This window comes from Nerophis lumbriciformis, linkage group LG19, assembly GCF_033978685.3.
Source record: "Nerophis lumbriciformis linkage group LG19, RoL_Nlum_v2.1, whole genome shotgun sequence".
Taxonomy (NCBI): Eukaryota; Metazoa; Chordata; class Actinopteri; order Syngnathiformes; family Syngnathidae; genus Nerophis; species Nerophis lumbriciformis.
Genome location: NC_084566.2, coordinates 35,052,267 through 35,064,742, shown reverse-complemented (window position 1 = coordinate 35,064,742; position 12,476 = coordinate 35,052,267). Strand labels below are relative to the sequence as shown.

The window sequence follows — 12,476 nt, the reverse complement described above, 5'->3', positions numbered from 1 at the left end:
TTTATTTTTTTTTAGAGATTGATGTCGGTTTTTGATAAAGTGGGATCGAAGGTCACGGTCATTCAATGTTGGTTTCCGGCCATGCTGCTTACGTGGAGTGATTTCTCCAGATTCTCTGAACCTTTTGATGATATTATGGACCGTAGATGTTGAAATCCCTAAATTTCTTGCAATTGCACTTTGAGAAACGTTGTTCTTAAACTGTTTGACTATTCCAACACGCAGTTGTGGACAAAGGGGTGTACCTCGCCCCATCCTTTCTTGTGAAAGACTGAGCCTTTTTTTGGGAAGCTGTTTTTATACCCAATCATGGCACCCACCTGTTCCCAATTACCCTGCACACCTGTGGGATGTTCCAAATAAGTGTTTGATGAGCGTTCCTCAACTTTATCCGTATTTATTGCCACCTTTCCCAACTTCTTTGTCATGTGTTGCTGGCATCAAATTCTAAAGTTAATGATTATTTGCAACAAAAAAAAATGTTTATCAGTTTGAACATCAAATATAACTTGGGACACCCTGAACTGTTTGTTACAGTACTGCTAGTTAAATGGTTTAAATATTTAAACATTCTGATTTAAATAGATTAAATGTAAAAAAAAATAAGATTTTTTTAATATATGGGGTTATGGTCTCATTTCATACCACAGAAACTGAACACATTTTCGAGAATGCATGAATCTAATCACTATTCAAGAGTAATTTATATAGCATATTTAAATGATAAACATCCATCCATCCATCCATCTTCTTCCGCTTATCCGAGGTCGGGTCGCGGGGGCAGCAGCCTAAGCAGGGAAGCCCAGACTTCCCTCTCCCCAGCCACTTCGTCCAGCTCCTCCCGGGGGATCCCGAGGCGTTCCCAGGCCAGCCGGGAGACATAGTCTTCCCAGTGTGTCCTGGGTCTTCCCCGTGGCCTCCTACCGGTCGGACGTGCCCTAAACACCTCCCGAGGGAGGCGTTCGGGTGGCATCCTGACCAGATGCCCGAACCACCTCATCTGGCTCCTCTCGATGTGGAGGAGCAGCGGCTTTACTTTGAGCTCCCCCCGGATGACAGAGCTTCTCACCCTATCTCTAAGGGAGAGCCCCGCCACCCGGCGGAGGAAACTCATTTCGGCCGCTTGTACCCGTGATCTTGTCCTTTCGGTCATAACCCAAAGCTCATGACCATAGGTGAGGATGGGAACGTAGATCGACCGGTAAATTGAGAGCTTTGCCTTCCGGCTCAGCTCCTTCTTCACCACAACGGATCGATACAGCGTCCGCATTACTGAAGATGCCGCACCGATCCGCCTGTCGATCTCACGATCCACTCTTCCCTCACTCGTGAACAAGACTCCGAGGTACTTGAACTCCTCCACTTGGGGCAGGGTCTCCTCCCCAACCCGAAGATGGCATTCCACCCTTTTCCGGGAGAAAACCATGGACTCGGACTTGGAGGTGCTGATTCTCATCCCAGTCGCTTCACACTCGGCTGCGAACCGATCCAGCGAGAGCTGAAGATCCTGGCCAGATGAAGCCATCAGGACCACATCATCTGCAAAAAGCAGAGACCTAATCCTGCAGCCACCAAACCAGATCCCCTCAACGCCTTGACTGCGCCTAGAAATTCTGTCCATAAAAGTTATGAACAGAATCGGTGACAAAGGGCAGCCTTGGCGGAGTCCAACCCTCACTGGAAACGTGTCCGACATACTGCCGGCAATGCGGACCAAGCTCTGACACTGATCATACAGGGAGCGGACCGCCAAAAATCAGACAGTCCGATACCCCATACTCTCTGAGCACTCCCCACAGGACTTCCCGAGGGACACGGTCGAATGCCTTCTCCAAGTCCACAAAACACATGTAGACTGGTTGGGCAAACTCCCATGCACCCTCAAGGACCCTGCCGAGAGTATAGAGCTGGTCCACAGTTCCACGACCAGGACGAAAACCACACTGTTCCTCCTGAATCCGAGGTTCGACTATCCGGCGTAGCCTCCTCTCCAGTACACCTGAATAGACCTTACCGGGAAGGCTGAGGAGTGTGATCCCACGATAGTTAGAACACACCCTCCGGTTCCCCTTCTTAAAGAGAGGAACCACCACCCCGGTCTGCCAATCCAGAGGTACCGCCCCCGATGTCCACGCGATGCTGCAGAGTCTTGTCAACCAAGACAGCCCCACAGCATCCAGAGCCTTAAGGAACTCCGGGCGGATCTCATCCACCCCCGGGGCCTTGCCACCGAGGAGCTTTTTAACTACCTCAGCAACCTCAGCCCCAGAAATAGAAGAGCCCACCACATGATAAACATGATTCCCAAATAATATTCTTCTGTCAGAGCGACATTTAGCTAATCAATGTGTCTTAATTAACCCGTCACGAAACAAACAGAGCAGAATACTGATCATTTCCCGGGTCGAACCAAACGCAGCAATCTCCTCAAAGTCTCGCGTGACGTCATCTTCCCGCGATGACTCGAGGAGGAAAGGAAGGGCGGAAGTGGCTGGCGCTTGTTGTTGTTTGGGGATTTTCGCAGACAAAATGGGGAAGCCGTCCCGTCTCTTCGTTACTTTGGGACTTCTTGTCTCGCTGGCGGGCGTGTGGGCGTCCTCGGACGTGTTCGACAGCGTGCTGGGGAGTACGGTGTCCTGCCATAGGTCGTGTGAAATGACGTACACTTTACATACGTACCCGAGGGTGAGTGTTGACAAATTAGCTTAAAAAAAAGTGACCACGGCTAGTTTTAGCTCCCGCCGTTAGCCTTGTACTTGGTGACTATGTCCTAATAATACACTTTTGCTTTGTTTTATTTCAAAGTGATTGTGGTTAAATTGGGTTTTTATTTTCCTAGGAGGAGGAACTCTATGCCTGTCAGCGAGGCTGCCGACTCTTCTCCATTTGCCAGTTTGTGCGTGACAGCAAAGATTTGAACCACACCAAATCCGACTGTGAATCAAGTAAGCTGAAAATAAGCCCTTTGTTATCTTGCCTGGACTTCCATTATCTGCTTTAATGTGTGTCATCGCTTCGGTACAGGCTTATATCTATTTCTGTTGTTTACTGCAGTGGCGTTTTAATTAGGGATGTCCCGATCCAGGTTGTTGCACTTCCGATCCGACACCGATATTGTTTTTGCAATTCCGATCCGATACCGATACTGGCCTATCCGAGCATGTACAGGTAAAAGCCAGTAAATTAGAATATTTTGAAAAACTTGATTTATTTCAGTAATTGCATTCAAAAGGTGTAACTTGTACATTATATTTATTCATTGCACACAGACTGATGCATTCAAATGTTTATTTCATTTAATTTTGATTATTTGAAGTGGCAACAAATGAAAATCCAAAATTTCGTGTGTCACAAAATTAGAATATTGTGTAAGGCTAATACAAAAAAGGGATTTTTAGAAATGTTGGCCAACTGAAAAGTATGAAAATGAAAAATATGAGCATGTACAATACTCAATACTTGGTTGGAGCTCCTTTTGCCTCAATTACTGCGTTAATGCGGCGTGGCATGGAGTCGATGAGTTTCTGGCACTGCTCAGGTGTTATGAGAGCCCAGGTTTCTCTGATAGTGGCCTTCAACTCTTCTGCGTTTTTGGGTCTGGCATTCTGCATCTTCCTTTTCACAATACCCCACAGATTTTCTATGGGGCTAAGGTCAGGGGAGTTGGCGGGCCAATTTAGAACAGAAATACCATGGTCCGTAAACCAGGCACGGGTAGATTTTGCGCTGTGTGCAGGCGCCAAGTCCTGTTGGAACTTGAAATCTCCATCTCCATAGAGCAGGTCAGCAGCAGGAAGCATGAAGTGCTCTAAAACTTGCTGGTAGACGGCTGCGTTGACCCTGGATCTCAGGAAACAGAGTGGACCGACACCAGCAGATGACATGGCACCCCAAACCATCACCCAACCATGCAAATTTTGCATTTCCTTTGGAAATCGAGGTCCCAGAGTCTGGAGGAAGACAGGAGAGGCACAGGATCCACGTTGCCTGAAGTCTAGTGTAAAGTTTCCACCATCAGTGATGGTTTGGGGTGCCATGTCATCTGCTGGTGTCGGTCCACTCTGTTTCCTGAGATCCAGGGTCAACGCAGCCGTCTCAACGGGGGTTTGAGTTTTCGGCATTAACGAAACGACATCATCTGGTACAACCCCTCATACAGCAAAAACGTCTCAACTAACTTTGGACACAAATTCCTCAATCTGATTGACAAACACTTTCCCAAAGACAACACCCTAAGAAAAGTATTCAACAAGAACAAAATTGAGCTACAGCTGCATGAACAATATACGACAAATCATCTCAAACCACAACAAAACAATTGCAAATGAGCCGTCGGCCCCCAGACAGAGCGACTCCAAAACCAACAAAGGCTGTAACTGTCGAAAGAAACCTGATTGCCCTCTCAACGGGGGGTGCTTACAAACATCAGTTGTCTACCAATCTAAGGTAATACGCAAGGACATTAACACATCCGACACATATGTAGGATTAACCGAGGGAGAATTCAAAACCAGATGGAACAATCACAAGGCTTCTTTCAGGAACAAAAACCTGCGAAATACCACAGAACTCAGCAAACACATTTGGGACCTCAAAGACAATAATGTTGACTATTCAATAACATGGCAAATTCTTGCATCCAGCACACCTTACAATAGTGGTAATAAAAGATGCAACCTATGCCTTAAAGAGAAACTGTTTATTATTTACCGTCCAGACCTGTCATCCCTCAACAAGCGCAGCGAAATTGTAACAGCATGCCGCCATAGACGGAAACACCTCCTAGGTAACACATGAGCCAATCACCACGCCCCTACGCCAGCCTGTACCCACCCACTCTGTGCCCTATATAAACCATGGTATGCGAATGCTCCCATTAAAATCTCCTGATGATTGAGGGTACCCCCTCTCATGAAACAGGCCTGTAGAGATGAAATAGTCTTGTGATTTTTTTTCCCACACATACATATATTGCGCTCTACTACGGTATCGAGCACAATTTTTTGGATAACCTTATTAAGACATATATATATATATATATATATATAGTATAGCAGTTGTGCACTGCACTCTCTAAAAGCCCTAGATGTTATTGTCACATATGCATGTACAGTAGATGGCAGTATTGTCCTGTTTAAGAGTGTCACAACATTGCTGTTTAAGGCAGACAAACTGCTTTATGGTAGACGAAAACGTGACTGCTTTTGTTGTGTGTTGTTACCGCGCTGGGAGGACGTTAATGAAACTGCCTAACAATAAACCAAGAACTTGCCCTCAATCATTCTACAGTTATAACGTGATTGGGTAGGCACGCTGTTTATATTGTGGGAAAGCGGACGTGAAAACAGGCTGGCCGCTGTCCAGCTCCGCCTGAATTTCGGGAGAATTTCGGGAGATTTTCGGGAGAAATTTTGTCCCGGGAGGTTTTCGGGAGAGGCGCTGAATTTCGGGAGTCTCCCGGAAAATCCGGGAGGGTTGGCAAGTATGCTCTAATGCAACTTTCTCCATGCACACAGGAATTGGGTTTTATGACTCTTCAAAGGACTGGCTTGTTGTTATAATCCTTTTTTTAAAAGTAACTTGTTTTTATTGAAGAAGCAATCACTGATAGCAGTTATAAAACAACTTAATATGAAATGTTATCATATATGATATATTTTCTATTGATGGTAGTGAGAATTATTTAATTTGGTTTTCGTCTGTGTTGGCCCTGCGTTGAGGTGGCGACTTGTCCAGGGTGCACCCCACCTTCCGCCCGGGTGCAGCTGGGATAAGCTCCAGCGGACAAGCGGTAGACAAATGGATGCATGTAAACATTCCATAAGATGGTGCTATATCCCATCCATGTGCATTGACAATGAAATCTCAAATTTAAAAATGTTCTTCGCCTACAAACTTTGTGGATCACAGGTACAGAAAAATATGCAAATAATAAATAAGAATAATGTGCAGTGTTTCCCATAGGGCAGGCATCTATTTGTGGTGGTGTGGTCGGGGGGCGGGGGGTGGCGGTGGCGGCGGCAGCGGCGATGACCAAGAAGAACACTTTATGTACATATTTATATACAGATTTGAACAATTAGTTATTCACTGAAATATATTTATTAATTGTGGTTCTTACAAAAAATATATCTTATAAAATATAAACGCTAAAATGTCTCTTAAAGCTCTGCCCCTTTAATTAGTGCATACTAAATCATTTAACTTTAGCCTACTACTACAACCATATTATTTACCAGCAACATAAAGTGAAACAGAGGCAGAGGTGTATGTTTTGTCATGGTCCTCTCTATAAGGCACATAAGAATATAAATTAGGACCCTTTTCATGAGAAAAGTGCATTTCTGATCTGACCCTGCTTTATTTTTCAGTGTTTGCTGAGTCTCACCTGTTCCCTCCGCCCTAATTTTTCTACTTGCCCGACTTCTCAAATCTACTTGCCCCAATATTTTTACTTGTCCTGCCTAGGTTTTTTTCTGGCTGTGTAGTGCTCGTGGCTTATATCTTACTAAAATCCTTCCCGTTGACTATTTACAACACTACACAGTATTTATTATTATTATTATCTATAATTACATTTAAATGGCATTGCATACATGTAAAATTAAATGCTATTTCACATTATTTGACCAATAGCAGTTACACCCATCTGAACAGGTCAGCCACCTGTTTAAAGCCCGATCACAGTTGAAATCTTGAAATGAAGGGCCTTTAATGGCCAAAACATTAACCTGGACAACATTTTAACAGCTGGTTGGCTCAGATTTTATTCTTTTCATTGCATTCACATGCTGCAGTGGACAGTGGACATTTTAGCTTGAGTATTAATGCAGTATCTGAAGCACCGTCTCCACGTGTGTTTATTGACAACAGGGTTATAACCTGGACACGTTAGCTCGTCGGTATGAAAACAGGTGATTGTTATTACGTGCGTCTGCCCCGGACCCGAGTCAAACAGCGGCGGTGTTAATGAAGCAGCGTCAGGCTGCTCACCGTCAGTGAAACGCTCGGTGAAATCGCGGATTAACGTTAAATATATGACGAGCCGCGAGCGATGCAGCTATAACCTATCTACCATAACCTATATTACCCTCGTATTTTGATCCCGTCCGTCCGTCCGTCTTCGTCTTCTTCTTCTGGCCCACCAGGTGAATTAAGTGCTATTGGCGGAGTTACAATGCATAGTAGGCTACCGCAACCTACTGCACCGGAGTTGTAACTACAAGGTACATTCACAGACAGAGTCCCATTGCTTTTATGAGCGGTCGAGCGAGTCAAAAGCCGAAAAATCCATTTGTGGCGGACGTAATTCTTTCGTGGCGGGCCGCCACAAATAAATGAATGTGTGGGAAACACTGATGTGTCTCAATGTATATACAATTATTATTAACATTAGAAAAAAATTAGGACAAGATAAAAATGTGAATGCAAAATTATACCACCCCTGAACTTCTTTACACGAATTAACCAGAAAAGCGACTCCAAATGCTGCGATTCCTTTGACCCTGACTCATTTTCATATTTGTAATTGTTATTGTAATTTGTGAAACATTATAGCTCGCAACTGCGAATCGGTTCTCATCGTTCCCTTTAAAGAGCCGTTCAACAATTTGACTCGTTCACAAACATCACGTCTTTACTGCACACAACACATAAAGGTTTTGTTGCAGTAGCACGCGTCAACACTGCTTTTTAACATATTGTTTGTTCTCTTGTTTGTAATGCTGTTTTACAGCCTGCTACGAAGCCTACTCACAAACTAATGAGAAGTTTGCGTGCAACTTGGGCTGTGAGAACCAGCTTCCTTTTGCAGAGCAACGCTATGAACAGGTACAGTACATCAAATCTCGGGTGGTTCAGTCTAACTATAACTATACAGGGTGTGGTCAGGGTTTTGAGCTTTTTTGCATTTCGTCAAGTATTTCCTCGCACAGCAGTTCAGAGCTTTTTAAAAAAAAAATTTATAGCTGGAAGCCATGGTGCCGAGGATTCACTTGCTGTACCCGCTAACTTTGGTGCGAGGGTTTTGGGACGACATGATGAGTCAGGCGCACAGCTTCATCACCTCCACGTGGACATTTTACCTCCAGGCGGATGATGGAAAAGTGGTCATTTTCCAGGTGAGGCACTGTAATAGACATCAGGTGTTAAAAAAAACACGAGTGTTTGCCTTGAATGCCAGACTGAGCCTCAATTCAAGTTCTCCCAGTTTGAAGTGGAGAAAGAGGAGGAGCAGGAACCACAGAAGACAAGTAAGTCAGCCAGTGTTTGTGACAACAACACGAACCAATGTCATTTCATTCTATATCGTCTCCACCTTTTTAAGTCTCCGTGTTGAGCAGTCCCGTCTATAAAGACTACCAGCGCACGCTCATCCAGGAGAGAGACCGGGACTTGAACGTCGATCGCAGCTACGGCGAGAACAACCTCTTCAGCTGCCTCGCAAGGTTGGTGAACATGCTCGAATCCAGAATGACCACATTTTTATACAGCAAATACAGCAAATATTTACATAGCACTTTTCATGCACAGTCAAGTTGCAACACCAAGTGCTTTACACCAGTGAAAATGATGATGATTGAGGTGATTAAGTTGTTGACAACTCGTATTCAAATGCAGCCACTCCCTTTTGGTGGAGTTTATAAACATCTACACCTCAAGGTTGCAACCCAAAAAGTGAAATCTAAGTAAGATGAAATATCTCAAATAAGGGTGATCTTTGCTTATTTTCTGTCTGATAAGATAATTCTTCTCACTAAGCAGATTTTTATTTTAAGTGTTTTACTTGTTTTAAGGGTTTTGGTCCTAAATGATCTCAGTAAGATATTACAGCTTGTTGCTGAGATTTGATGACCTATATTGAGTAAAACATGCTTGAAACTAGAATATCAACTGTTGCAAAGCTGTGTCATCAACACTCACAAGTATAAAACTACTTTTTTAAAGTAATCATTTCTTATTTCAAGCATGAAAACAAAAATCATGACTTTGACACAATTGTGTCTCATAATTAAAACAGATGACAGCCAAATGGACTTTGCAGTTTTATTTTCAGTGAAACAATAGAAAACACGTACTCATATAGTAGTACAGTTGGCACAGTACAGTAAACTGACAGTTAATATTTAAACATTTAACATTTCAAACAATTTTGAACAGAAATAGTTCATGCACATTCAGATAAATTCTTCAAAATTACAATTAATGACATAATGATATGCACTCGGCATTACATTTCTTGAAACTATCAAACTTATACTAAAAACTAGTTTATTGTTCTTAATGGAAAGGCAACAAGGCAACCGCTTGTTACTCTCGGGGTCTCCTAGCCGCTCAGGCAAATCATATTGTCTAAAAATGCATTTTCCCATGGATAACATGACATCATCGCGCCAAGTGCGTGCTCTTTCAGTCAATTAGTGCGCATATATACAGCCCGGCCCCCGGCCAAAAAAATTTTTTATTGTACTTTTGAAGAATTCATCATGAATGTGCATGAACTATTTCTGTTCAAAATTGTTAGAAATGTCAAATGTTAAAATATTAACTGTCAGTTTACTGTACTGTGCCAACTGTACTTCTATATGAGTACCTATTTTCTATTGTTTCATTGAAAATAAAACAGCAAAGTCAATTTGGCTGTCATCTGTTTTAATTATGAGACACAATTGTGTCAAAGTCATGATTTATTTTTCATGCTTGAAATAAGAAATTATTACTTTAAAAAAGTAGTTGTATACTTGTGAGTGTTGATGAGCTTTGCATCAGTTGATATTCTAGTTTCAAGCATGTTTTACTCAATATAGGTCATCAAATCTCAGCAACAAGCTGTAATATCTTACTGAGATCATTTAGGACCAAATCCTTAAAACAAGTAAAACACTCTAACATAAAATCGCTTAGTGAGAAGAATTATCTTATCAGACAGAAAATAAGCAAATATCACCCTTATTTGAGTTATTTCATCTTACTTAGATGTGATGAGGTGTCGACTTGTCCATGGTGTACGCCGCCTTCCGCCCGAATGCAGCTGAGATAGGCTCCAGCACCCCCCGCAACCCCAAAAAGGGATAAGCGGTGGAAAATGGATGGATGGATCTTACTTAGATTTCAGTTTTTGCAGTGTGGCTCAGCGGTTTGCTCCTTGCCATTATTACAACATTGTGTGTTGCATTATACAGGAACCCTTGGCTGCCAGGCTGGATTCTTACCAGCACTCTTGTTTTGTCGGTAATGGTCCTCATCTGGATCTGCTGTGCCACTGTGGCGACCGCTGTGGACCAGCATGTGGCTCCTGAGGTCGGTACCTTTTTAATCTCTATTAAAAACAGGAGATTAATTGCATTTTGTCCATAGTTAACTTGTAATTAATTGTGATAAATCGCAGAGGGATAGAAGTTGTTTTTTTTACTTTTAATACGTGTACCTTAGACCAGGGTTCTTCAACATTTCCCAGGCCAAAGAGCCCCAAACTGAGGGAGCGATGGAGTGGGGGACCCCTTACTTGCAGTATATATCCTGTCGAAAATTGTGATTGTGTTTTAAAAATTAAACTAGTCCTAAAGAATAAAAATACTAAGATATTAAAATTTTACAGTATAATGCCGCTAAAAGCTATCGGCATTTGAAATTTTAAATAGAGATGTCCGATAATGGCTTTTTTGCCGATATTCGATATTGCGATATTGTCCAACTCTTAATTACCGATTCCGATATCAACCGATACCGATATATACAGTCGTGGAATTAACACATTATTATGCCTAATTTTGTTGTGATGCCCCGCTGGATGCATTAAACAGTGTAACAAGGTTTTCCAAAATAATTCAACTCAAGTTATGGAACAAAATGCCAACATGGCACTTCCATATTTATTATTGAAGTCACAAAGTGCTTTTTTTTTTTAACATGCCTCAAAACAGCAGCTTGGAATTTGGGACATGCTCTCCCCGAGAGAGCATGAGGAGGTTCAGGTGGGCAGGGTTGGGGCTGCGGGGGGCGGGTTTGAAAAGGGGGGTGGCGGGGGGGTGTATATTGTAGCGTCCCGGAAGAGTTAATGCTGCAAGGGGTTCTGGGTATTTGTTCTGTTGTGTTTATGTTGTGTTGCGGTGCGGATGTTCTCCCGCAATGTATTTGTCATTCTTGTTTGGTGTGTGGCGCATATTTGTAACAGTGTTAAAGTTGTTTATACGGCCACCCTCAGTGTACCTACACTCTGTCCTCCTCCTGTGTGTGTGTGTGTGTGTGTGTGTGTGTGTGTGTGTTACACAGACCCGGACATCTTATATGTAATAGAAATGTGTAGTGGGGGTGTATGGTGTGTGGTCATTAAATATTTATTCTGACATATGTTCTTCACAGAAAATGAGCCAAAGTCAGGGAGTCTCGGTTTAAAAAATTAATTAATTGTATCATTTTTCTTTTAATAAAAAATCAAAACGGGTCCCACAGACCCGAACACCACACAAGGGTTAACCGTGTGTCAAAAAAATAATGCTGTTAAAGGAAATTAGAGTTCATTCGTTATCGTTTTACCTTCTTTTACCACTAATCATGTGCTTTGACAAGCCGTGGGGTGCTGCATGGAAAATAAATTGCACTTTACATCCATGTACTGTGTCTAGTAAATAATTACTATGAAATGAGTGAGTGGAGTAGTCGAAAATATATCACAATAATAGAAATGTTTCCAACTTTTCAGAAATTGAGCATTTACGGTGATAGGGATTACATCACGGAGAAGAAACTGATTCCCTACCTGTCGTCCTCCCTGCTCATCACTGCGAAAGGGCTGGAAGCAGCAGAAGAGGAAGGGGCAGGGCCTCTCCCTCCCAAGGTGAACCTCGGTCAGTCTGACATTTAAAAGCTGCTGGGTTTTTTTTTTTTTTTGATAAGTTGATTCCTGCTGCAACTTTTTGTGCTATAAAAGAAACTGTACTTGCAAAACATTTTCTATGATTGAGTTAATGTTTTACAAATCATAAGTGGGCCACAGTGGGTGCATTATGGTACTAAATCAGTACAAAACTTAAAATATGCGAGTGTTTACCCTCCCTTTAATTTTGTGTGTTAGTTTATTTTTATTGAAAATATGTAACTTTTGATTATGCGGACAATGTTTGGTATAATGAGGCAATATGGTAGCAGCTTCCTGTTCTTGTGATGTGTCCATGACATATTTAATAAAATGCTTTTAAATTTCGAAAAGGGGACTTCTTTTTAAAATACTTCAGTACTAGAGATGTCCGATAATGGCTTTTTTTGCCGATATTGTCCTACTCTTAATTTCCGATTCCGATATCAACCGATACCAATAAATACAGTCGTGGAATTAACACATTATTGTATTTTTCGGACTATAAGTCACAGTTATTTTCATAGTTTGGCCGAGGGTGCGACTTATGTGTGAAATTATTAACACATTACCGTAAAATATCAAATCATATTATTTAGCTCATTCACGTAAGAGACTAGAC

At 42.3% G+C, this 12,476-nt stretch overlaps 1 protein-coding gene across 3 annotated transcripts; it reads left to right on the top strand.

Moving 5' to 3' along the window:
* Positions 1-2,466: 2,466 nt before the first annotated feature.
* Positions 2,467-12,207, top strand: tmem59 (transmembrane protein 59). Of its 3 annotated transcripts, none has more exons than XM_061978824.1 (8): positions 2,467-2,685; positions 2,840-2,945; positions 7,736-7,830; positions 7,968-8,120; positions 8,210-8,252; positions 8,327-8,447; positions 10,182-10,299; positions 11,702-12,207. In XM_061978824.1, exons 1-8 carry the CDS (start codon positions 2,530-2,532, stop codon positions 11,861-11,863), a joined length of 954 nt encoding a protein of 317 aa, XP_061834808.1. In that variant the 5' UTR covers positions 2,467-2,529; the 3' UTR covers positions 11,864-12,207. The 3 variants fall into 3 exon arrangements, with proteins under 3 accessions (XP_061834808.1, XP_061834807.1, XP_061834806.1); XM_061978823.1 differs by having other exon boundaries at positions 8,201-8,252; XM_061978822.1 differs by having other exon boundaries at positions 8,183-8,252.
* Positions 12,208-12,476: the final 269 nt, after the last annotated feature.

Excerpts from the sequence above, each read along its gene's own strand:
- tmem59 (XM_061978822.1), top strand. The coding sequence starts at position 2,530 with ATGGGGAAGCCGTCCCGTCTCTTCGTTACTTTGGGACTTCTTGTCTCG. Across the intron at positions 2,686-2,839 it reads CTTTACATACGTACCCGAGG|GAGGAGGAACTCTATGCCTG; the intron begins GTGAGTGTTGAC and ends TTATTTTCCTAG. Across the intron at positions 7,831-7,967 it reads CAGAGCAACGCTATGAACAG|CTGGAAGCCATGGTGCCGAG; the intron begins GTACAGTACATC and ends AAAAATTTATAG.